Here is a 26,576-nt window from a genome sequence, read left to right as displayed (position 1 = left end):
GGGGCTGGAAGAAAATTGAAAGGTTGACTGCATGACTTCTGCCGAAATTCTTCTCCTGAGCTGCATATTTACTTGAAATAATAGCCAGCCAGCCAGGCAAATTAATTGAGTTACATTATGCATTAGTGCGCTTCTGTGTGCGTCGACATAAGGCAAAACCCCAAAATAGCAGCAACAGTACATCAGATGGCCAGTGAAGCCGAAATATTTCACAGCCATGCGAACTGCTTGAATGGTCGAAATGCAATTGGAATTACAACGGTTACCGCAGAGGGGACACATAGATACAACCCGATATGCACACAGATACAGACGCTCGCACTAACTGACATGCTAAATATTGCATACATCTTGTGCATTGTGTCCATGTGGCAAATAATTATGGCATTAATATTCCTATGCAAATATATGCACAGTGCTTTGTTCGCCGTATCCCGGCATCCGTGAGATACAATCCGCCTGCGTGATTGTGTGGGGCTGGGCAGGGCATGTGTTCATTAATATAATTATGACCGCAACAGGCGTGGGGCATAAACACGACCCAATCCCAAAGTGAAAGCATGCACGGATAAAATTAATGCCTCAAAAATGACTCAAATTGGGATGAAAAAAATTATCAATGCATGTACTCAGATATCAAGGTTTAATTTGATTAAAAATAAAATTATTCAATTATTTAACTTGACTTATTGCCTACTTCATGTTTTGTAGGTATTCTTATATAAAAATTTAAAAAAATTTAAGAATAAGTTATCTTATTTGTCCATATTGCTCCTTTTAAGTTTTTTAAGAGGTTTATATTCTTTTATGCCTGTTATATATGACAAATACCTATTTGTCTTTAATTCATTACATATATTTAGGATTTTTGTTTTTGATTTTTTACTTGCTGAAGTGTTTTACAAATTTCTGTTGCTACAAATATTTATTTGTTATAAACCGTTATACAAATTGTCCAGATAATTATTTAGGTAGATACGTTTAGTTTTGATATTATTTAAAATCTAAACTTTAACTTAAAAATCTTAAAAAATTGCTTATGTGGTACTCTATGCTTGTTGCTACATTTCATATACTTTAAGATGCAGATTATGTACCAATTTTTGTTTCCTGTGTACGCATTGGATAGCAGCTTGATTCTTTCGCCACCGATTCCGTGAAGTAAGACCCATTAGCGAGTTTTGTTTAATCGCATCATGCAGCCGACAATCCAAATCAACGCCAGCTGCAGCTGTAGCTTCCTCCGGGCAGGACGAAATGTATAATCGAGCAGGTACAGACTGTTAATGGAGCTAATACCACCCACAACCCAATCCCCATCCCCTTAGCAGCCCAACTGAACCCCTACTTAGCACAGATTTGGTTCGCTCTAATGAGCTCTGCGTGCGGCTTAAGGGCAACTCCACCTCTCCGGCTGCTTCTATTTGCGGCACTTTGCCAATATGTGGCTAAAATTACTTGCAACTGCCGGCGGCGGGGTGCAGATACATCACCACCAGATACGAGATACCATACCAGATGCATTTTAATTGGAATACCGAATACCGAAACAACGAATAATAGCACAACAGAAACCAAAAAAAAAAAATAGAAGAATGGGCAAACAAAAAGGCGGCGACTGCCCAATTAGAAGCCTATTAGTGGCAAACCACCGCCTGCACACCACCCCCTTCCTATTGGAGTTCCAGCTCCATTGTTACTGCAAATATTGCAACACGAGAACACAAATGCCGAGCGCCCAAAGCCAGGCAACAAATTTCTCCAAATGGCTAATGAATAAATATCTGCAAATTGCACAGTACTTCCGTTCGCCTAATAGTTGGCATCCCTTGAGCTTGAAACTATACAAAAATATGTACAAAATGTATATTTGAAACTATTTAAACCCTTTTACTGCACCGAAAAATGTTGTCTTTTGTTGAGCTTAAGATTCATCCTTTAAATTCAAAATAAACATATTATTTTCAAAATTTATTTATAAAACAAATGGGTTAACTGTCAAACATTCATTAATCAAAACAATTTGCCTCAATAAAAGTCGAGCTAAGAAAGCCACAATTATAAAACTTTAAAATGATCTACATTTTTGTATACCCTGAATTAAAACTTGAAATCAAATTGCTTTTATTTGTTACATTTTGGAATGACCCTTGGGAGAAAAGCCCATTTTTGAAGTGGGTTCTAAAAAAAATGCGCTATGAAAAATAATTCTATGCATGGTATATCAATATTTTCAAAAGCATAACAACAAATTACACTTCGTTTATGAAAAAAAGAGACGCTTTTTGTTCCAACTTCTTATTTGTCTCTATTTTTGAACATATTTATTTTTGCATTAAATTGAAGTGTACAGTATTAAGCTTTAATTTTTTCTCCCCTCGTTGCGCTGTATTTAAAAAATGCATTTATCATTTTTGTTTGCAGCCGCGCTGTTGGCGTTGAAGCTGCACTTATGAGAGTGCTGTGAAAAGCGCAAACATGGGCAAAAAGCGGCAAATGCAGTTTTGTATCTCAGTCGCTGCCTGTGTATCTATGTAGTGTAGTGTAGCTGTGTATCTATGTACTTTGTGGCATGCCACATAAACTTGACGCCGCTGCTGCTGCATGATATTTTAGCATTGAGCAGCTCTCTATCCCTTTTATCGTCCGGAAATCTCCCTCTACCCCACCCTCTGCCCCTCTGGGATATTTAAATCCTTGTTCCTACGCAGGAATAGCTGTTACGCCGGCAAGGACTCGGCGCTGTTGGCTTTTGTATGCGCATTAATGCAACGACTCTCATGTTTATTCACACACAAATTTGCAGCGAATACAACGCACAGAAACTGCGGTGATACTGCGGGATGCATTTGCGCCACTTCTCCGATTCCCGGATTCCTAGCACCCCACAATCCCAGAATCCCGGAACCCCAGACTCAGATACACTCGCACTTGGCTGGAGCAATCTGCTGGCAAATACGCTTTACATTTTGCACACGCTAATACAATTTAATGGTCGCATTAATTTGGCGCATCTGTTGCATTTTAAAACACGCACACCACCACCCAGCCATGACCGCCCACACCGATACACAGATACACACAGATACATCCAGATACACAGATACACGGATACGCATTCAAGGAGCGGCAGGCAACCGCAGGATACTTTGCTCACTTTGTTGTCTGCGGGGGAGGTTAAAGCATTTGCCAACTGCAAATAAAGTTGCGCTCAGCTAAATATTAATTCTAACCAAGTTAGGGGAAACTACTTTAATGGCGGGGGCGTGGCCCACGCCCAACTGCTTAATCCTTAGCTGTAGTCGGAATGAAGATTGAGATACATGTGCTCTGGCACAGACTAAAAAGCTTTGATATATACATCAAGCAGGCAATAACAGTTCCACAGTTTCTTGTTTTCACCAATGACAGCTTAAATATAAACTTTGTACTACACCGTAAAGTATTGGTACTATCGAACTATGGAAACTGCATTTATTAAGATAGAAGCTGTTTAAAGAATTTTTATATTTGAAAGATAAAGCTGAGAATTTGGCCTAAAAAATGTATTTAGTGTAGTGTATTAACTAGAAAACCAGAGACATTTTCTTAGAGAAATATACATTTAAAAGAACAATTAATTATAATTACAAAAGATTTTTAAAAATTAAAATATTATAATATTGAAAAAACCGAAGCCCAAAACTTCTTTGAGTTAAATTAAAATTAGCATTTGCATTAGGAAGTTGGCCAATTCAAAGCACGTATTAGAGAGTTACCTCTCGCCGGTATTTGCAAATGCATGCCAACTTGGTTATTGCTGCCAATTAGGTTGCCATTCTGTTTGTGCCAATGTTTGCATATTATTTCTGCCCAATTTGCATTGATGCAATATTGTCCACGTCCCGCTACATCGCCTCTTGCCCCCTTTTTTTCCATGGCCGCGTCAAAAGCAGAAAATGTCAAAATTTAAATATTGAAAGTGACGCTGGATGTTGGCGGGTGGAACAAAAAACCCCATCGTGTTGCGGGCGTTGCTCTAAGCGGATAAGCGCTTGTTAAATTTTTAATGCGTTGCATAATTTTTAGTTCGGCGTGGATATTTTGCACAAAATGTACACCATATATAGATATATATATTTTAATTCGAATGGTGGCGGCGAAACGCAGCGTAAGTGCCAGCTGCATTTGAAATGAGTTGTGCCATCGCATGTGGCGATGGACGATTAAGCCGGGCTTAGAAGCTGCGCATTCCTCATTTCGCACTCGACAATGATCCATTTATTTGAACCGCCGGCGGGGGAGGTGATGGAAATTTATATTAATTATAATTTTCTCATACATGTCTCCCCATCAATTATCAGAGTTTGCCTCGCGGCTCTCATCTCTTCCCGTTGCTTCTCACTGTGCGTTTAAATTTTTCCCCTGCAAAGTCCTTGATAAACATTTTTCAATTAATTTTTATTTGCTGCCGACGACATTTCTTTGTCCACAGACACACACACACACGCATATATTTATGTTGCTGCCATGCACATCAGCAGCAACAGCAGCAACAGCAGCAACAGCAGCAACAGCAACGACAGCAGCAACAGCAGCAACAATTCAACGGCATGATGTTGCTGCCTTTATGTGTTCCACGTATTTCTTTAACGGATTTCCACTTGTCTCACTTTTTGAGAAAAACTTGTCGAGATGGCACACGCATTGTCAAGCCCACTCACACACAGAAATGCGGAGATAAGGCGAGACAGACAGAAAGAAAATCTTACACGCTCGGGAATAAAAGAGAATGGGCAGCAACGAAGCGAAAAATATTCGTCCTGAAACGAACACTTGGCACACTTGAGATGTGATAGCCGAAATTGGGGGCTTGATAAACGAACCAGATACTTAAATTGAACTTTAATTTAAAAAAAGTTTTGAAAATTAAAGTTTGTGACTAGCTACAATCATAGGTTTTTAATTTGCCTAATAAAATAAATAAATAAGTTTCTATACATAATTTATTGAGAAGCTTAATTTATTATATACCTTATATAGGTACTTAATAATACTTTAATACTTCTAATTTTCCTTTTAATAGCAATTTTTAATCAAGTCACCCCAGAAAAAGTTATATAGCTCAGAAATCGTTTTACAAAAATTTAAAACAGTATTGAATCGACAGAGAACGAAACTCACACAAAAATGTTTGCAAACGTTTTAAAAACCAGCCTTTTTCTACGTCGGAGCTTTACCAATTCGGCATCTTTGCGTTATAAGGATCCTGTTTACAACATTTTTCTGGACAAGGTGCGTGAGTACCGGCTGAAGAGTCCCAAAGGAAAGCCCATAGATGCCGGTCCGGAATACGAGGCGGAACTGAAGGAGGCCCTCGACCGCTTGGCACTTCAATATGGTGGCGGTGAGGGCATCGATCTGACCCAGTTTCCCAAATTTGTGCTACCCGACATAGATATTGATCCCATTTCGATTCTGGACTTGTAAGTTATTTTTTCTTTCCAATTGAAGTTCAATGGGAAAATATGCCATTTATTTAAGACCCGAAAATCAACCTGAGCCGGAAAAAAAGAAGGATTCTAAATTAGACGATGACAAAAAGCAAGATGTTAAAGCAAAGGGAAAAGATAAAGAGGTGAAAGCCAAGGATGATAAGAAAGCTAATGAAAGCAAGGAAAAGGACGATAAGGACAAGAAAAAGTAGTGGCTAGCTAAGCCCATTAGCAACAAAATTTTTTCATAAATATTGTTTTTACTATCCGATAATTTTAAATAAAGTTCGTACATAGTTCAGATGTATATTTTGGCTAAATACCATTATACTAGATTCAGAAATGGTCCTATATTTTAAATAAACCTTTAATGTTTAAACAAATATTAGTACTATATGGTAAGCTTAAACGAGTATTCAACATTAAACGCCTGTCATATATGTGCTACCCATTTGTAACTGTTCCAGGATATAATCAAAAAAGGACACACCGAAAAATTTATTAAGCACATACATGCATAAGCAGCAGTCACATACACATGCACATGCTTTTGCCACGTTAAGTAATTCCTTAAACAACACAACAGGTCGCCGTCACTGGCATGGCCTTGTCCCTCCCCTTGGTCCTTAGTCCTTCGAACCTGTGCCCCCTTCTCCCCGCCCCTTCTCCCCTACTCCCCTCGTTAGCTGTAACTGACGCTGAGTGGCAGACACACAGATACTCACATAAGCAAATTGAATTTAATGCTTTCTGCTGTGGCTCTGCAAAAAAAAGGGAAAAAGGAAAGGGAAAGGAAGAGGTTGCGCCAAAAAAGGTCGAGTGTGGGAGGGAGACAAACAAATCAGGAGACGTTGTGGAGGAAATAAAAGCCAAACGCACAAATAAATACGCACAAGTACATAAATTTAAATTATTTTCGTGGCCTGGCCTCGCCTTTATTTATGCTTTTTTATTTCATTATGCCGCTCCGCTCAAGTCCGTTTCAAGGATCCAGACATCCTGGCACACTTTCTGAATGCCGTAAGAGTATCTTACAGTGTGCCTCTATCCGTAAAATGTATCTTTATCTGTATCTGTATCTGGCTGTTAATCTGTATCTGTATCTGTGACTGTGTATCCGAAACTGTGGCAGCGCATCTTCAGCTGTCTCTTAGCGAACTACTATATATGCGGCCACATCGAGCAAACAACTACACAAACACACCGAAGACGTCCTTGGTCCTTGTGTAAGGCATGTTAACTGGGATTTGACAGCTCGTAAATAATATTTCGCCTGTTTGTTGGCTCGGCACAACGAGAGCAACGTCTTGCACAAGGCCGAAACAGTGGGCTTTGAGTGGGCCATCACTTTTATAGGCTTTTAATTCAATCTTTAGACAAAGAAATTACAACTTGGACTTCAGAAAATAACCTGTTTTTATTAGGGATATAAAAAAACCAGCTTTCAACTACTTCTTAAGCACAAGGACTTTGAGTCTGGGAAAATTCAAAAGTATTTTGTGTTTTAAACAATTAAATAAATATATATTTAGACAGCAATAGCCGACAACAATATATGTTTTAATCCATGTTAAGCAAGAAGAGGAATATAAATTTTCCATTGTAAGCTTTTTTTTTATGTTAATTTTACAAATTATTTCGTATATTCTGATATCTAAAATTAATTTAAAGGTCGAGTTTCGACACCACTGTGACCCATTTGATGGCAGCCGGCAGCCATGTGAAAACGAGAAACGCATTTCATTTTTAAGCTTCCTGCTCCTTGGCTCTGCTTGTTAAACAATCTTTTTACATGACATATGTGGACGGGGGCATTTGGCTGGTTCACTCGAGAAGTCAGATTCGGATGAGCTGCGGTGGCTTGTCCTGGCATGTCCCGATTTTTTTGGGGCCCACTCTCATTATGCGAACTCCCATCGTTGCCGACTTATTAAATTTTCATAAGGAAGGCGCTCGTAAAAATTGTACTTGGTCGCTTTTAAGCGCGCAAGTGGATTAAAATTAAAGCATCGTCGGCTAGAAGGCGACTTCAAAGGCAGGCCCATAATTAAACCCATGAAAACTGTCCACAATTCGATTGCCGAAAACTGAATTAAAACGGAACTCGACCATCCAAGAAATAAGACAAGAAGTTGGAAAATCTAAGCCACACGAGGAGGAACTAACCCGCAGGATTCGCTCAACTGGAAGAAGATGATGGCGATGACGAGGCGGTGAGACATAGCCAAGGTACACACACACATGGCTGTGGCTTAGATGTATAGAAATGTATATAGATATAGAGTATATATGTCAGGCGTGGCCGCTGGCTGTGCTGAAAATGAAGCATCTTGTGCAATGTAAACGAAACGTAGCCGATAAAAATAATACGAGAGGCAATTTCGATTTATTGACAGGTGCTCGACTTTATTGAAACGTTTAACTTGAAAACCGATGTGAGCGAGGGCGGAATACGGAGTACGAAGTACGGTTTGCTCACATGCAAAATTGTGCAAAACGATAAAAATTATGTGAATTCCGTTTTGATTTATCGCAGTTGAATTGGGGCGTAGTCTGGATTTTATGTGCGCAGATTTATGGGCCTCCTTCGCTTCGCTCACACAGGATGTGCATCCGAATTTTGGACAAATTTAATTACAGTTTTACCTTGTGTCTTGTGCGGATCAGCCAAGTACTATTTGTCATTTCGGCCGGGCCCCATAAATTCCGATGTGCATTTAATTTAGCCGAGCCGCACGTACGCATCAATGCCTGGGCATTATTTAATAATGAAAATTGAATATACTCCTAATTCAAGCTGATGACAAAGTGGGTCCAGGTGGATTTTGGTATGTGTGGTATAGGTGTGTGTGTGTGTGTGTGCAGGACACGTGCCACTTAAACACACACACATACACGCACAGGACGCCCCTTCAATTGTGGTTTTCCTTTTGTCGCTTCCGTTTCCGCATAATTTTTTGCCAGCGGAAAACTTGAGAGAGCGACGCGCTAACAAAACATTTGTTAAAACGGAAGACGGCAAACGCAAACGCAATCGCAGACAAAAGGGCAACGTTTTACCGGCGAAGAGATATGCTATACATAGCTCTAAAACCCCCTTTAAGCTTACGTAATTTGGTGTCCCGAACTCAGGTCCAATGCGGGCACGTACGAAAGTAGGGAGAGCACCAAAAATGTTCCACTTCATTTTCCCGGTGGCGAAGAGGGGGGTTGGGGGGGCCAAAGGTTGCATGTGATTTGTGTCAACGGCGGAGTCGCGCTCCAGGATATGTCCCAGACTATATATTATGCCGCCGGGCGACAGTTACAACAATAAAACATTTCGGATGCCTTGTCTTGTCGTTCGTCTTGTGTCCCCCACTCTCGTCCTGTCTTGTCCTGCCGCGTCCCTTTGGTCCTGCCTCGTCCTGCCGCATCCACGCACCTGGCCAAAGGGCTGAGCCTGAGTCTGAGCCTGGGCCTCAGCTCGTAATGAACGATGCCAGGCATTTTCTTGTTATTTTTTCATGCCGCAGCCGGCGGGCGGACGCCGGGCGACATTATCCTTGTAGTTAATGTGGGCGCTCGGCCTTTTCAGGCCGTGCACGCACTGCCTCCCACCGACTGGTACAGTGGAACACACGCTTATAATATAATATTAAAAGGTTCCGGATATAAATAGCTTGTCAGTACAACTTGACGCGGAGGTACATAACAAATGTGATTAAGAAGGAGAGAGATAATAAATATTAAAAAAATGTTCTTATCATATAAATAATCATGTTAATTGTACTTAAAACTCAGAGATTTTTCGGAAAATGTTTGGATTAGGATCATCTTTTAGGCCAATTATTTATTTTTTCATAAATGAAGGTCATTTTGTTTTTTTTTTTTGTACGCTTTGAATTTACTTATGAAAGATATTATTAAGAGTTTGATAAAAGAATATATATCAAAAATTCAAAATATAAATGGGAGAAATGTTTTAATCCAAAAGTTTTCTAACCTATTTCCAGAAGGGCTTCGATCAAGCTCCACTGTACCTTTCGCCTGCAGGCTGATATCCTTGATGGCAGTATGTCTGTCGGCAAAGATAATGGCACCGCAGTGTCCTTTATCCTTCAACAGGCTCGGCTTGCCTCGCCCACTGACTTGGCTTGGTGGTTGACTTGCAAATAAAGCATACGTCGAGCATACGCACCGTGCGCCGCGGGCTGCAGTTGAAGCCTTTGGCGTGCGGAAGTGACAATGAGAAAGCATTTAAAATTCATTAATTGAACGTATTTCCTGCTGAACGAAGTCGCCTTATTACTCCAACCATTCGTGAGCTGTAATTGAGGGCATTGGGGCTTCATTCTCCGCTCCTCTTCTCTTCCATTCGATGCAATTTTTAAGGCTTCTTCAAGCCGAAAACTTTACTTCACACTGCATAAATTAATTGAGTCTTCCAACAACGGACTGTGTCTGCGGCTTGGCTTCTCTCTTCGGGGCGATAGTGTGTGCCAGTTTTTGGGTCTGTATATGTATGTGTGTGTGTGGATGGAGGGGATTCCTGTCTCCGTGGGCAACCGCACCATCAAAAACTTTTGCTGCAGGCTCCTCGAGTCCTGGCCGCAGCGTCTAATGCATTTTTCATGCCCAGTTTGAATGGCAGTTTCAGTCTCAGTCTCAGCCTCAGCCTCAGCGTCTGCTCTGATGCAATCGAATTAAAATTTATGACAAAACCATTAACAAAGTTGCCCCTTTCCAACGGGGTCGCATGCAAAACTTTCACGACTTTTTCTGATGAGTCTTCAGATTTAAGAGACTCACTTGGTCTCGGCAGTGGCTGAAGTTTTCCAAATTAATCGATGGTCGCAACGATTTAAGCGTCGCTGGCAATTAGCTGAAGGCCAATTCAGGTAACAAGAACTATGGGTGTGCTCCATAATATAATGTTAAAAATAATAAATCAGATTATTTCTTGCGTTGTCAGGCAGATTTCACCGCTCGGGTAGCACTTTAAAAATATTTATCCTCCTTACTATTTATTAGGAATCCATGAATTTCATATATTTTTAAATTGACTTAGACACATTTACATAGATATTTGAATTATTCTATGTTTTGCGTCGATGTGAAAGTCCAGAATTTATTAAAATAATTCCCCAATCTTGGGCATAATTGACTCAACTGGCAAAAGTTTTATTTACTATTATGACCTTTAAAATTGTGCACCAGTCCTTTATTCCCATTGTATTTCATTTTTTTTTTAAATCAAAGAATTTTATTTTTATAATGCCTAAGCTATGTCTTAGTTGGAAATGGATATACTTTAACCAAGGATGCAGTTTAAATATATTTAAGAACCTTGTTTTTGTATAAACAAGGTTTCGTTTGTTATTACTTGATCAAAGCTTGTATACTATACCTAAATAATATTCTAACCATCTTCCGCAGTCATTGTACGGCTTGGTATGCGTTGGTATTTGACTTGTTACATTTATTTGCAGACAATGAAATAACCAACAGGGTGGACTCCTCCGCGCGGCCATAAATGTTTTATGGCCTTCGTAGCAGGACCCGTTTTATGCCATGTTCTATTTGCGCATACCACAAATGTCTGGCCAAGTGGCCGACGATGGCCCGAGGACCTTAGTCCAATGTCCCTGGTTCCTAGTCCCTGGCTCCTATTCCCTAGTCGCGAGTTGCCAGTTCTCGCAAGTCCAAAGCAAACGGCTCGAGTGTGTCGGCATCTCAGACATCTCACGATCTCAAGATGGGCCTCTGAGCTGCGCCTTCTGGCCCATCGTTATCCTGGCCATCCTGCGAGTCTGGACGGGGCGATAAAACGCTTCAATGTTCACTTATTGGCTGGGCGTGAGGAATTTTTATATTAATTTATTGGTCTGACTCGGCTGGAAGTCAGTGGGCCGGCAATCGGCTGGCCTTTAAATTATGAATCGCATCGAATCGAATCGAATCGGAACTGAAAGAAAACCTGTCGAACCTGCAACTTCCACGCTGCCAGATTCCTTTTTCAACGTAAATTTCAATTTTTTGTTCACAATTTTTCTGCAGCCGGATTCGGTTTTAATGGCTTTTTAAATGCCAACTGATAAATGGCCAGGCTGCATGACAAATGAGATTTCCGCTCCGGATCGGGCGTAAAGTGTTCCTGTTATTATTGGGGGAAGCTTTTTCGTTTCGTTTCGTTTCGTTTTGTTTTTTATGTATTTTGTGCGCCCTGCGGATTATTAACTTATATGACAAGAAGCTCATTAAAAATTCGCTTATAAAGTGAGATGGCAAAGGGCGACTCTCAATGTGCCAAAGATTAAACAAAGGTCTTTACCGACAAGCTCGTTTCGCAGTTGTGTTAAAATATTGCGCATACGCCACTTGGTCCCAGGAGGTCGTCGAAATTAAATGCAAAATAACAACAAGTTACCCAGTCATCTTTCGCAGGCACTTAGCTTTTGCCGCTGTTAAAGTTTTCCAGGGGGTTTCTTGGGGTTCCTTGGGGTTTCTTGGTGTTCCTTTGGCGGGGAACAAGAGGACAAAGGACGAGGACAGTTGGCAGGACACAAGCTGACTGAACTTTTCGCGTAATTTCACGTATTTTGTGCAAATACGCTCAAATATGCCACACAACACAACACAAGAGGGCAAACAAACACAACTGTTTTCTTTCACTCTGGACTGCGAAGTTTCCATACTTTCCCCTCCTATTTTTTGCCCGCTTTTATCCGCATTTCTGTCTGGGGACTGATGTCAGTTTTTACGTAAAATTAAATTTTATTTATTCATACATTATTGTATTAATGCCGTTGTCTGACGACTGGGAGATACAATAACTTTTGAGAGTGAACTGCGAAAAACAATACGTAAGCCAATATATATATCGATATAATGTGACATTGCAGCCTCGAAAATGTGAAATTGGTCGTATTAAAATCTACTGAATGTTCATAACGTTTTTAAAATATTTTCTGCAAAGCCTCATGCAATATTCCTTATAAGCTCGGATGTCTTTTTATAGAAATCCTGTATTTATGGCAATACACTTAAAATCAACTAATTGGAATCACTCAATCACTTTTCTTTCCTCGACTTGTTTATCTTTTTGCTTTGGCAAATACCAAGGAAAAGTGCAACATCACTTCTATTTGTTTTTGTGTGCAAACAATGAGACTGAATTTTCAATAAGTCGGATGGAAGAAGTAAAGGAGAAAATCTTAAATGGATTAAAAACCAATGGAAATTATTATGAATTTACCCAAGTCGAAGTTACGTTTTTTCCTTGCGATTTTACTATTCAGTGTACGACTCCTTAAAGGCAATCAACAACATTGTGTTGGCCATTCGCTTTAAGCTCCAATTGTTTTTAAACGATGCCCATATGCTGCTCTACGAAAGTTGAAGCTGAAAAGTGATTTGCCGTAACGTTTTGTGGCTCTCGATTTAGTCGTAAAAACGTTGGCAGCCCGCAAAAAATCCAGAGAAAGGCAACAAAGGACTGTGGCATAAATCGAGGCGCTGTCGCAGGACTAAACTGATTTTTATGCCAGCCTGCCGGAGGACGAAGCGAAGCAAGACATCGCCCAGAGAATACAAAACAATAGTGCGTAAAGATGGGCAAATTGTCTATTTAGAGAAAGAAAAAAGGGATACAAGGTCACCGCCATTGCTCCGTGGATCCTGGCTATGGCCGAGGGTCAACGGAATGATGTCCTGCTTAGTGCTGGCTCAACGAAGCTCAACATTTTATAGACTATAGACAAACTCTGAATAATTTATGCGCCATAAAAATGAAATCGAATTGCTAGTCTCGGGCCCTTTTCAAAACAGTCATCAAGACGCAATTTATGGCGATTCGGATTTGGATTCGAACTCGGATCCTGTTGCTTTATAAACAGGCACATATGTGTCGTCAGGTGGGAGTCGAAACACTTGACGTTCGCTTTATGCAAATTAGTTTCAAATAACAAGGACAACAGCAGCAGCGGCAGCGGCAGCCAAAAAGTTGTTACATAAATTACCCAACTGCTGAAAAATAAATTAAATTAAATGAAGTTGAAAACTGCGACAAAGCGCTCTCGCTCTCGTCCGTGACCGAAAAATATTTGTTTATGGCTTTGGAAATTTATGTAAAAGAGCTTAAAATGATACGCGACAAGCGCAAAAATGCAATGAAAATATTTTCCTGCTCATCGCCCATTGAAGCTTTGAAAATTTTGTAATCAAATTAAGGTGGAAGCGCTCGGTCTGCAGTATTTCAGCAGCTATTATTGCCAAAGTTTAAGAGGGGAAATTAGTTTTGGGATCGAAATTGAACCGCCGATGGGGGAAAATAGGAAACCGCAGAGGAATTTAATTGAAAGATAGTTCCCCGATAGCAGGCCATATGAAATTGCAAGAAATCTCGCACGGCACCGAGACGTGATCTCGTTTCCCGATGCGTTCTGCTGTCATTGTCTTGGCCCAAATCGCGCAGTTTTCTAGGTGACGTGACTTGGCCGGGACGTGCACCACATTAGCGTGGTGGTGGCGCAACGTAAACATAATCATCCCCAACCACCCAGCACAAACCACCCACCCATCCACCACCCAGTTACCCCAGTCACATACATCGTTGTCGCATGAAAAGTGGAAAATCGGGTTAACAGTGCCAAAAACGCAGACAATGGCAACGTTGACTGCGGTTCGCGATAAATCAGCAACAATACATTCCCAAACTCCTAGCTCCAACGCCATTCAGGTCGCTTGAGTTTTGTGCGGGTGGGGTGGCAGAAATAGATTTAAAATTTATAAATTATGAGCATTTGTCGCAGCAAATTGAAATGTTTCGCTTGCAGCGTGTGGAAACAATCGTGCGATGGATGGCTGCAAATGGTGCACTTTAAAATGCGTCACATTCAATTTGGTCAACAAATAAATATTTAACTCTAACCGATTTCGAGTTGCAAGGGAGTAGGTTTGATTGCTAGGAATAAATGATAATTTAGGGACTGTTTTCAAAGGGTAATACCCAGAGGAACGGTTATTTAATAAATATTATTGGATGCCAAATTGATAGGTATAAACGGTTGCCAAAGCTCGGTCAACAAAATTATAAATATTAAAATATATTCAAAAATTATTATGTATTTAATTTAATGATTTAAATGGTTTTATTAAGACCATTTTAATTTGTAAATAAATGTAGTTTAAAATTTAGATTTAGGGGTTAAGGTTAGTTTAGATATTTTAGCTTTTTAAGCCAATATACCTTCTAAACTCCCTGCATTTAATAAACAAATCATAAAAATTATTTATCTCAATTTATTATGGCCATCACTGGCTTAAGCCGTATAAAACCACACTTTATTTAAAATTTCAGCTAATTGAGTAATCAAAATTCGGCAAATATTTGCGCTGCCTTACCATCTTAAAAAGTATTGACAATTTAATTTCGGCATAGGAAATGTTGTTTGCTCGCTCGCAGCAAACTATAAATCATTGGCTTAGTTTATTTCAAGTTTTTGGCCACGACCCACCGAAAAATACTCGCACCATATTCAGACATTCTGATATTCGGCCGCCACACTCATCCATTTGGGATGATTTTATGGCAAACATTTTCATATTCATGCTCGTATATCAAAAACCATTTCAAAATGGCTGTGCGTCGCTTTTGCGGTGGCAAAAGCATAATAAAATGCAGATAACGGCAATCAAATTTACTGGGCTTGGCGATGAGAAGGGGTTTTTTGGGGTTTTTTTGAGGTTTGGACAAGGGGCTTGCAGAGTTTGGATGGAAGGAAAATATCGAATAAAAATATTTCAATAATTCCCAGGCAAACAAAGAGGCAATTAATTAACCAAATATTTATATCTCTCTAACATCTCATATTTCTTTCGCCATCCCCTCGCCACAATTTCGATTTGGTTGATGGAATTTTATGGAGTTTTAGCTTAGGATTCCTTGCCGATTTCCTTGGCCCACGTAATTAATTTTGCCCACATTTAAAGGGACGAAATGATGTTCCCTTTTTTTGGAGCTCGCACTCGCACTCACATTTATGCTAATCAAACAGAATCCTGACCTCGGGCAGAAATCAGCAAGACAAACAAATCCGGGACGCAGCTAAGAAGTTCGACCACCGCAGTGTTTGGGTTGCTTTAAAATTTTCATGGGCAAGGGCAAGGCTGGGCCACGCCCCCCGAGGGGCTACTGAGCCTGCCTGCTTGTTTATAAAAATAATTAAGAAATATTTTCATGTTTTATAACTTTTGTGCAGCTGGAAACTTTTTAAATAGACAAACTTTTGTTGCCGCCGCTGCTTGTTTACTTACAAAATGTTCGTTTTGCCCTCCCCCCACGCCCCGATGAGCAGCCCCCCGCCCCTCCAACTGATGGATACATTTGAAAATCTCGAAACAGCTAACAACATACTTCATTATAATATTTTCACTTTCAACTTGCCAGGCAGTGTCCGTCGTCCCAGGCTCAGATAAGACTCCTTCACACCGAGACAAATTTTGGGAAATGATTGTAATTAATTTCAAAGTTTGGATAACTTAAACTGGGTTAATATCTTTAAATTTAATTTGTTTTAAACTCATTTAGCTGTTCTGAAAAATATTATCAACATAAAAAAAAATAAAATGTAATTAAAGTTAAGCAATTTTAGTGATTAAAATTAAATAACGAAAGTTTTGGTTTAAGGTATTTCAAATTGTATTTCAATATTTTAAATTCCATTCCTACTATTACAAAATATTAAATTGTCTTTTCATACTTTATATTCTATTCTTAGCATTACAGTATACAAATATCATTGTTAAATATAAAGCTAAAAAGGTTTTAATTTTGTGACATTAAATAAGATAATTGTTTATAATCAATTTTGTCTAGGATTAGAAATTTTTAAATTTAAATGTGTTTGTGTTAATATTTTTTTTCTTCTTGTCCTTAGACTTAAATAAGCAGCAATGATTACCTAAAGAAATGGTTTCCAGGCCTATATCTAAATACCTTTTGCTGGAAATTGTGAGCAAAACTTTTCCGAATCAAGCGTAAGTTAATTCCTTCTTCCGCTACCGCTTTTCTCAGAGTGCCGATTTATGCCAGCTCTTCTGGGTTATTGTTCTTGGCATTGTTGTCCCTGCTTTGGTTGGCCCGAGGGCGAAACATTGACGGTAGCTTCGTCTTCGCAGCCCTGGAGTGAGTGTTCCCTTGACAAAATGTCTAATTTCCGAGCAGGAAAGCAAGAAATTACTTTATGGTTTGTTAATAGCGGGCGGCCTCTTCAAAAACGCCGGCGATCCTTGGGCTTTTGTGCGTTGTGTCCGTTGTTGTCTGCCGACTTGCCTTGCCTTGCCTTGGCGTAAATGCTGTGACATATTTTGCTTTGCATCCTGGCCAGTTTTACCACCGGCGGCCAAGTGAGAGCCATTTGCCTAGACCGAGGAGCGTTTAATGGGATTTTAAACGGTAACAATTACAGCTGCTAAGGAGGATTGGGGGCGAATACCCACCTGTCAAGTCAATGAAACTTTCGCTGCGCTATTGAAATTTCTGGCGTGTGCGGCCATAACGACACCTGGTTTTGTCCTGGCCTCTCAGTTTGTGGTCCAAAACTTTGGCAGAAGCTAACGACTTGGGGCAGCGGAAATGGGTGGGACACCCCCGGCATCGCTGGAATTTCATCATCTTGTTGAACTCGGTTTTTTGTTGCCCCTCCACGTGGGCTCTTGTTGTGCGGTTTTTTCTGGTTCTGGTTCTAGTCCGGTTTCGGCTGTATTCATATTTACGCATGTAAAAGCTATGATAACATTGGCTAGACTCAGGAATAACAAAATTTTCCAAGTACGAATTGCGTTTCTATGGAAAATAGATAACCAAAGTGAAGCAGCTGTGAAAATTATTGTTCTTGAGGTATTGAACTTAGAATAAATATATACATATTTATTTTAAACTTATTTTTTTGATAATTATTTTTGACAATTAATTTGTTGTAATATTAAGTCTTTCTACTTCTACTTACTAGTGTAAGCTCAGTTATTACTTCTATTATTTAAGTAGTTTAAAAAGTATATTTTTTTTTCCTTATTCTGATAGTTCTTTTCAACTTATTATTTTTCGCTAAAAAATAGGACTTAAGGGTTAAAATTGTACAAGCTTAAATTAAATTAAATTAATAAAGTCTTTCTTAAATCTCAATATTAAAATTAAATAAAGATGGGCAACATTTGAACCATATGTTTTGACATTGAGCTAAATTTCTTTGTTGAGCAGTTAGTAAAATCAAAACACTATGGAATTTGAATTACTTAAAGTGTTAATGGGCGTCTTTAAAATAAGAAAATCTTCAGGGACTACAATTAAATAGCTGTCGAGGCCACAAAAATCCAAATTATCTGTGGAGTATCGCCCCTGCCAGGACTTCACCCCCCAAATCCTGTTGGCACCCCCTTTTGTGGGCTTTTGTGGGCTGTTCTCTGCGTCTGTCTGCGGCCTGCATTTTTCGCCCTTTGCGACGATACAAGCTTTTGCATTGCCAACATTTTTTTGTGCTTTTGTCGCCGCTTTTCCCTTCACTTTTCGCCCCGCGGCCGTTCAGGAATTTTCCGCTTTTTGTTTTCGCCAGCAAAAGCTCCTGTGGCCTAAGTCCGCTTGTATTTGCCAATTTTGTGTGCTGCCCACAACAGGAACATCAGTAGCAGTACTAGTTACAACAGCTAGGGAAACAAACAGGAGGAGCAGAACTGCAAGGACCTCGGGGCTAGAGGGCAGGACGAAGAGAAACTAATTTCTTCCCGGGATTTCGGCTTCTTTTGTATCGCTCTGGTGTGTTTGTGTGCGTTTGTGGCTCGCGGCTGAGTTAAGTTTTTCCCATTGTTGTGAGGGTTTTACTCCAGTTTTTCCTTGTTTGCCACTGCTTCTGTTGGCTAGCTTGTTAGCCATCGCCAACCAGCCAGCCAGTTGCCCAAATGCCATTTCCTGCCGCCCATGGCCGTAGGCCAAAATATTTAAATTATTATTTTCAGCTCTGCCGAAGAAAGGCAAATTTGATTAGGAAAATAAATGCTACCCGGGGGACTTAACATGCCATTCCAATTTGAGCCAATTTACCCATACTTGTCCTCGACAGACACACAATTTCACCTTTCACCTGAGCTGTGAGAATATCGGAAATCGTTAAGACAAAACAAAAAATGAGAAAACCATGGAACGATTTCGGGGATGTTAGGCTGCAGATGATGCATTTTCTTGTTAATTAGTTGCAGTCTGTTTATGCTGCGTAATTTATGGCATCTGTTTCGGGCTCCAAAAGATGCACTAGAAGAAACAGAGAATATAAAGTAGGTATTTTCATAGAGTCATTTTCAAACTATAATTTATTTGAACAACTTTTTAAACTTTAATTACAATTATTTAGATTATTCTATGGTAAAAAAGTATTTTATAAAATTTTATTATATTCAATTAAATTCATTTTAAGCCTAAATATATATATTTATTTAAATTAGTTAATCAGATAGTCAAGAACAAAACTCTTAACAATTTAAAGTGAGTCTGCTATGATTTTCATTTCATTTGTAGTATTTTTTGTTTAACTACTTACATTTTGAGAGTGCAAGTTCGAAAGTAAACATTTTCAGTTTATTTGAAGTATTATGTTATTAGTTAGTTAGTTATTTTCGTAGTGTAGTTAATTATACGCATTTTCGGTATATGTAAGGTTCACAGAGGCGTGAGGTCATCTGAGGTCTGACTGTCTTGTGTCTGGATATCCGATATAATTCACATTCAATTTCCATTTCCAATCTGTGGCCGCGGCACCCGAGGCATCCACATACCCACATGAGTGTGTGTGTGTCGCATCCCAGATGCCGTCAGATGCAGTTGCCCCATCCTCCACGTAATAATCAACCCCTTGTGAGGGGAGATGTTGTGTGGCATCATGTTGTACACTGCCCCTGTAAACAAAACATTCATCAAAATTTTATACACTCAACATGTGCCACGCCTGACTGCAGTTTCCCCCCGTCGAATTTCGCCCCGGGCTGACAACAATATTGTTTGTGTTTTCGGCTGCCCGCTTCGATTTTGAATGTTCTTTGAAAAATCACAACTAATTAACTTTGCCCATAGCTCCAAATTACGTGGGAGTTGGGAAAGTTGGGGGAAGTAGGGATGTTGCGGGGAGGTGCCATTGCCCTTTCGCACCGAGAAACGATTTTTGTGTGGCCTGCTCCTGGCGGCCAGATGTGGGTTGTGATCTCTGTGAGCTGGCTGCTGGATCCCAAATGAAGTTTATAAATAGGCCACGAGTTCGGGGCTGAGGTAGTTTTCGCCGACATCCGGTGGCTTGATAAGAAATCTCCGCTAAATGAGGCCCATCAGCGACAGAGGTGAGTTGCAGCCAGATTTACGGACTCACGGATTCAGGGAAGCGTGTGGCTGGCTGCCATTAAATGTTGAACTTTATCTCCAAGTTCATCAGACTATAAAAAGGAAACTGGGGGGAAAATCATTTTTCTTGTTTTAATTACCGCAGTACTTTTGGTGTTTGCGCTGTTAAGACGAATCATATTTTTATCTACTTGTAAAAGAAGATTTAACGAATAGACTGATAAAACATGGAATAACAAAAACAAATATCTGACTATTGAAATCAAAATGTTAAATTAACTATTTAAATTAAATTAAGTACAATGCATATTAAGTTTCATAATTTAATTTAATTTGGAAAATATTAGATTTATATTAGTTCCTTTAAAGTTCCTTTAAATTCATAAAACTTTTTTTTTTTTTATTGTGTAAAGCTGCGTGCATATATATTTAATATTTGAATTAATGAAAGCATAGTGAAGCAACATAAATATAAAATAAATCTCCGCGGAATATTTGTATTAAGAAACTGAAGAATTCCCCTTTCATTAAGACCACCGCAAACTGCACTACTTTTATCAATATACTTTTTTAAGACCGCACAGTTCCCAGTTTGGTATCTCTTTTAACCATCATTTCCATTTCTCAGTTTAATTCGAGAGGCAAACTTTTGTTAATTGCAACAAGCGTGACTGGCTGTGCAAAAAGTTCATAAAAATGAGTAATTTTGCTGCAGCTCTCGTTTGCATTCCGCGGCTGTGATTGAGGAGCTGATGCTGCTGGAGCTGAAGCTGATTGTTTCCTGGCCACTGCCTCCATTGTGCGGCAGTCAACTTCTGGGGCAACTTACGATGGGAAAGTCAGATGGCAGCAGTCCTGATCCTGCCACCAGCCATTCACCAGGTGCCGCAGACAATGGAGGTATTTATTAAAACAAACTTGGCTCGAATGCGGCACCCTCGTTTGGCCTTGGGCGAAAGTTTAGCTGCAACTTTGGGATGCAAGTTGGCAGGCGCATAAATGTCACTTACGCGCTTCTTGACGCCACCAACCATTGTGCTCAGTGCCAGTGGACGCAGTCAACTATTGGGGGAATTGCGAAAGTGACAATTTCGACAGGCGCCGGATGGAGCGAGTCCTGCGGGAATCCTGTTGCCGAAGTGTAAGTGCAAATTCAGTTTGGTTTAATTTCGACAGGCTGCGGTCGCGTTCGCCATTCTCCATTCGCCCATCTCCATTCGCCATTCTCCATTGACCAAGTGCTGTCACCATCATCGTCCTGCCTCTGGAGAGCGTCCTGCCGGAGGATCTTTATTAAGTTTTTCGCTTACTTCTCGCCAACGAAAGTTTGCCGCCCCGGCAAGTTTGCCTTCAAGCCGTTCTCACTGTTTTTATACATTACGGCTTTTGTTTTCTGGTGCAGATTTCATCTAGCCCATCCTCGGGCAAAACTTTCCCCTCTGTGAAGTGTCCTTTGCAAATTTGTTCTCTATCGCCTTGCATGCAAACAACAAAAACATACAAAAAAAAATCGCCAAAAGTTTGCATTGGCAGCAAATTAATATTTTTGCAAATATTTGACAAACTTTTTCCGCTTTCAAAATGCCAAGTTAAAAAAATTATTTGCGGATTTCATTGATTTGCTGCTATCTTTCTCCTCCACTTCTATATCGGTTTTGCAAAGGAAATTGAAAAAAAAAGTTTTTATTGACAGTGAATTAAAGTTTATGCAAAATTGTTTGAGGTCACTGACAAATAAAAGAGCTGTGTGTTCATTTGCCTAAGCCTACAAATATTTCAATTTATGGGAATGCTGCAATAAGTATTCAAAAATCGACTTATTTGAGAGTCTTGGGAAAAGCCGGTAGTTTGTATTATTTTTGCCCAGCTGCAGCTGGAATGCTCGATTGCATTTGAGTTATTGCTAGGAAGCAGATGACAGGACCTGCCTCCCATCTTAGACACCTATCGCATATCTGCTCCATGTCCTTGTGCATTTTCCTCACATCCCATTAGTACATATTCCATATTTTGGTATTTATCTTGTCGGACAATAAAATAAAGCAAAATTCGCATGTAGTCCGGGGAGGGGTGGGGTGCAAAAGGATGCCCAAGTGGGTCACTAAGGTCCTTCAGTCGCTGCTCTAGTTCGTCGGTGAATGCCACAGGAATTTACATGTTCGAATTCTCTTTAAGCATTTTGTAAGCCGCTCTGGTCCTGGCCATTCGAAAACAACGTAAGCTGCATGCATCCCCATTTTTACAAGTTCTTTGAAGCAGGATAGTTTTACACTTTGAAAAACTATCAAGAAATATTTTTAAAAAATAAAACCAAGTCAATGCAAAAACAAATGTAAATTTATCAATTGCTGAATAAAATGTAATATTCTGACAACCAAGTCATAGCTTTCTAAATATTAGTTTAAGACCAAATATTTTGATAGCTCTAAATTTGAAGTAATTAATTTAGCGTGTTTTAATACTAAAATAAGCTTGACAAACAAAAAAAGTGCTTTCTATTTAAATATTAAATTAAATATAATTATTAAATATAAAATATATTAGCTTGTCAAACAGCTAAATATTTCATTTTCAGCTTGTTAAATATTAAAATATTTGATGGCCAGCTGGTTCCCAAGCTAGTTTTTTTCCAGTGTGACTATCAATTCTCAGCTGTCGTTTGTACATGAAAACTTATATATTTTTTCCACAATATCATCGTTGAAAGGATGCAAGAGGACGTGTGCCAGCAAGTCATAGCCCGCAATGTGCCGCAGTTGGTGCGATTGCTGCTGGACTCACCCGTGGAGGGCTGGAAAAAGGATGGTGAAAGTGGAAGGACAGTGGACTCTAACACCTTCGAGAGTTGCCTCAGCTATGCCAGGGATCAGCTGGAGCATCCCGAGGACAAACAGGAATCCTGTCCGGAAGCCGTGTGCCTCAACATGAACCATTTTATGGAGCGCTATCGCAGTGAGGAGTTGCCCGAATTTGCGGACACCTTCAAGCAGCTGGCCAATGTGATACTGATCCATCCGATTTGCTTGAATCACATGCAGAAAAATATGCAGTGGCGCCTTCTGGACTTTATGCTCTCCGTGAACTACAAGGCTTTTCAGGCGGTTCATCGGAATAGTAAGGAGATGGAGAAGAAGCGGAAGAGCATCCTGGAGGCACTCACTCTGGCCACCGAAAGCGCGGCAGTTATTTGTGAGGAAAAGTTAAGAGCTAGTCTTTCCAGATCACAAACAATGAGTTCAAAAAGTGCAACCTATGAAAATGTGTCCGTAGCTCACCGAGAATGCCCCAAGAAAATGACCCAAAGTGCCAGGAGTTTGGTCAGCTCAGAACGTAGAGGTCGCTTTTGGGATGCTGAAAGTGAACTCAGCTTGGATAATTCCTCCATGAAATCTCTTCCATCTCTGGAACTAACAGACTCGCAGAAAGAACATCAACCATCTACTTATGAAAAACACAAATTTAATAAGATCCAAGTCAAGGAGAACTTTGCCACCAATGAGGCCAAAATGGAGTTGGCACTGAATCTTATCCAGTTGGAGTCCTCAGCCGCTAAGCCCACAAAGGCTGACCTATTCAAAGGTTCCAATGACCTGCTCTCCCGAATTCAAACACCCTGGTGGCAAGTTGATATACACGTCTATCCGCAGCCACGAATTTTGGCCAGTAGTTTCAGCCTGGAGTATGGCAATTGGATGCTCTATCAGCTAAGGGAATGTCGTCACTCGGTGCGAAAAACAAGCGAGGAGCAACAGCTTTTGAGAGAACTGATTATTCTTTTCATTGCCACTGTAGACTTTGATTTCTTTGAGATTTTGGATAATGAACTGGAGTTGCGGAGGGACAGACCACACACTTGTGCCATCAGTCAGTTGATGGAGGGACCACTCCTGCCTCCAATCCTCAGCTCCTTGAAAGAAATGCGTCACCTGAGGCAATTGATAGAGGTGCATACCACAAAAAGAATAACTGGTGATCGCTTGGAGACCCTGACTTCTTTCAGTGTGGCTCTGCGGCGACTTCTTCGACCTGTGATGGAGTTTTTGGTTTACTTTGAACGCCGACTGACAAGGGGCATTGAAACACCTACTCTGCAGCACTTTTTGGAGTCTTCAAGTGCTCATTTGGAAAGGATACAGTTGCTATATCAACTCAGTAATATCAATATTGAAGGAGAACCTACGTTGCGAAGCCTGCACATTGTGGAATCCCTGCTTACGTATACTTCCAATAGCAGTTTATCGAAAATGCATCGAAACTTGAGTGCAGCATTACTACTACACTCGTTGCAGGCCTATTGCCAATTTCTGGACAACTGGTGGTCAACTGGGGAGTTTACAGACTGGCACGAAGAGTTTCCCCACCAACGACTACTGATTGATGGAAGAACAGAATATGGTCGTAGAAAGATAGAATTGCCAGATGGGAATTTATTTCAAATCATTCAGAGCCACTTTAATGAATCTCGTGAAGCGTTGGCCATACTCTACGATACTCGTAAAATAGGTGACTTTAACTGCTTGCATGGAAATATATCCCAGACATGCCTGCACAATTCATTGATGGACTCAGTGCAAAGGGAGCTAACTCCGTATCAGACAGAAAGCTTGGAGGAAAGTGGTTATGCCCCCGATATCCTGGAACAGTTGTGGTTCATCGATCAGGAGCCAGTGCGTCGAATGTTCTACTCATTTCACATGGAAACTCGACCGGATCCACAACAACCTGCAGATTGCTCTGTTGATGAGTTGCTCCGAAACTTTCAAGCCTGTGCCGACTACACTCCCATTTCGGAGATCATTTGCCATGAATTTAGAAGATTACTGCATCGACGTTCCTTGTTGGCCAACTCTTATGTCTCAGATCTGGTGAAAAAGTCAGAGGTGGACAAGATTGTAAGGCACCTTCGATCAGTATTTCTTCTCTTAAAGTATGACCTCTGCCGAAGTGAGTTTAATCAATTCTTTGACTCGCTGGAAAGAAACCTACTAACAATGGCCTCCAATCAGTTGAAAGAGATCCTAGTTTCCCAAGATCCTCGGCTTGGTTATCTGTTTCATATTAACATAACCGGGCCACATACTGAATGTATCTGTTTAAAAGTCAGCTACGATCCTTTGCTAAACAGAGTGATAAGCCAGGAAAAAATCAAGCACATGAACCACTATTTTCGTCTGAATTTGAACCTGCACTTTTCGCTGTATCAGCTAAGGAATTTGCCTGCTTTGAATATAGCCAAGCCAAAGCGATTGGTTCAAGCTCTGCAAAGTTTAAGGACTTTGATAGCTACTACCCTTGAAAAGCAGCTATCTCATTTTGCAAAATTCCATCAGCCAGAAGTATTTACCACTTTAAGTGAGCTAAGACAAAACCACGACATGTTCATGCTTCAAATGAAGGAGAAGCTGCGAGTGGAATTCGAGGGAGGACAATATCCTTACCGTTTGGAAGATATCCTCAGCCTGAGCAGAGTCTTGAGGTATCGGTGGCTAAGAGTCTGGACCCTCATCAACGACTATAGCAGGCAGAAATCGACTTACATCTGCGATGCGAAATACGAGTGGTTGCGGTTCGACTACCTGCAAGCCACTTTCAAACACTGCAAGGCGATTGGCTGCTTTCTCGGCCAGAAATGATGTGAGGTGTTTTCCGTATCTGTCAGATACATTATGTTGCTAGACAGACAGCATGCGACGAAGTTCAGAAAAATATTGTTAAAACTTTCAAAAATTTTAAATTCCTTATTGTTTCTTGATTTTTTGCAAATATTTTGAGGCTTAAAACTATTTATTATATATTTTTAAGGTACAGTCAAAGAAACAGAATAACAAAAACCGTTAATATTATGTAGCTACCTATAACAAATAAACCATTAATGTTAAAAATCGAACATTACTCTTCTTGGGTTAACAGTGTTCATATATATATTTCATGAAATGTAAGTAAGACATGAAAACGTGTTTAGGTTTTGAAATAGATTGAAATATTTATCTGTATATTAACAGTAATTAAAAGATTTTGATTCGACTGGATTCATTGCATTTTTTTTTTTTTGATATTTGTCTTTTGATTAACATAAATTATCTGAATAAAATTGAAAATCAAAGCGAATAATTTTCGCTATTGAATGAATGCCACAAATTATGTTTAAGCTCCGCACGTATATATCTTAAATATATGCTCAATTCTGACAGCATTTATCTCTGATTTGTTGCTTAATCGCTTGTTTGTTGTCCACCTTTTTTATCGTCAGCCCGTCCGCAAATAAGTTTTATCAATTTCCAATGGAAAATGTGCGTCGCCTGTGACAGAAACCGCAAATTAAATCGTTTGGGTGCCGGGCAAAATTTATTTCTAGCGCGCGTGGCGAAAGCCACAAGCTCCACACGCACTGTGTGCAGTGCTAGGATCCTTTAACAAAAAAAAAAACCGAAAATTGGAAGCGCGTTGAAAATTAGAACAGGCTATGGCCGCGCCAAATCCAAAGCTAAAGCCAAATCACAGCCAGCAACCGAAATTATTCTGTGGATTTTGCGGCCTCGTCGGTGGGACAGTCGATGGGGCGGCGGTGTGCGGTGGTGCGGTGGTGCAGCATCGACAAGTGGTGCCAGTAGTGTGGACACACGTTCACACTCCGGGCCATAAATTGCACCGACGCGCCTTGCTGGCCAATAAATACTAAAGTCTTGATATGCCATAAAGTTGGCTGGTAGCTCGACTGGCTGGACAAGGTGAATGGCTAA

At 40.1% G+C, this 26,576-nt stretch overlaps 2 protein-coding genes across 2 annotated transcripts; both read left to right on the top strand.

Annotated features, from left to right (window-relative positions):
- Positions 1 to 5,102: 5,102 nt before the first annotated feature.
- LOC108146523 (ATP synthase-coupling factor 6, mitochondrial) lies at positions 5,103 to 5,781 on the top strand. Its single transcript, XM_017272560.2, has 2 exons — positions 5,103 to 5,465; positions 5,524 to 5,781. Exons 1-2 carry the CDS (start codon positions 5,170 to 5,172, stop codon positions 5,684 to 5,686), a joined length of 459 nt encoding a protein of 152 aa, XP_017128049.1. The 5' UTR covers positions 5,103 to 5,169; the 3' UTR covers positions 5,687 to 5,781.
- A 16,704-nt stretch (positions 5,782 to 22,485) lies between these two features.
- Positions 22,486 to 25,573, top strand: LOC108145624. The gene has a single exon (XM_017271160.2). The coding sequence runs from the start codon at positions 22,545 to 22,547 to the stop codon at positions 25,467 to 25,469; it is 2,925 nt and encodes a 974-aa protein (XP_017126649.1). The 5' UTR covers positions 22,486 to 22,544; the 3' UTR covers positions 25,470 to 25,573.
- The last annotated feature ends 1,003 nt before the right edge of the window (positions 25,574 to 26,576 follow it).

This window comes from Drosophila elegans, unplaced genomic scaffold (assembly GCF_018152505.1).
Source record: "Drosophila elegans isolate 14027-0461.03 unplaced genomic scaffold, ASM1815250v1 contig_208, whole genome shotgun sequence".
Taxonomy (NCBI): Eukaryota; Metazoa; Arthropoda; class Insecta; order Diptera; family Drosophilidae; genus Drosophila; species Drosophila elegans.
This window is presented reverse-complemented; position numbering and strand designations above follow the sequence as displayed.

Bases quoted from the DNA above. Each gene is read 5' to 3' on its own strand.
- LOC108146523 (XM_017272560.2), top strand. From the start codon at position 5,170: ATGTTTGCAAACGTTTTAAAAACCAGCCTTTTTCTACGTCGGAGCTTT. The intron at 5,466-5,523 runs GTAAGTTATTTT...CATTTATTTAAG, and splicing joins CCCATTTCGATTCTGGACTT to ACCCGAAAATCAACCTGAGC.
- LOC108145624 (XM_017271160.2), top strand. From the start codon at position 22,545: ATGCAAGAGGACGTGTGCCAGCAAGTCATAGCCCGCAATGTGCCGCAG.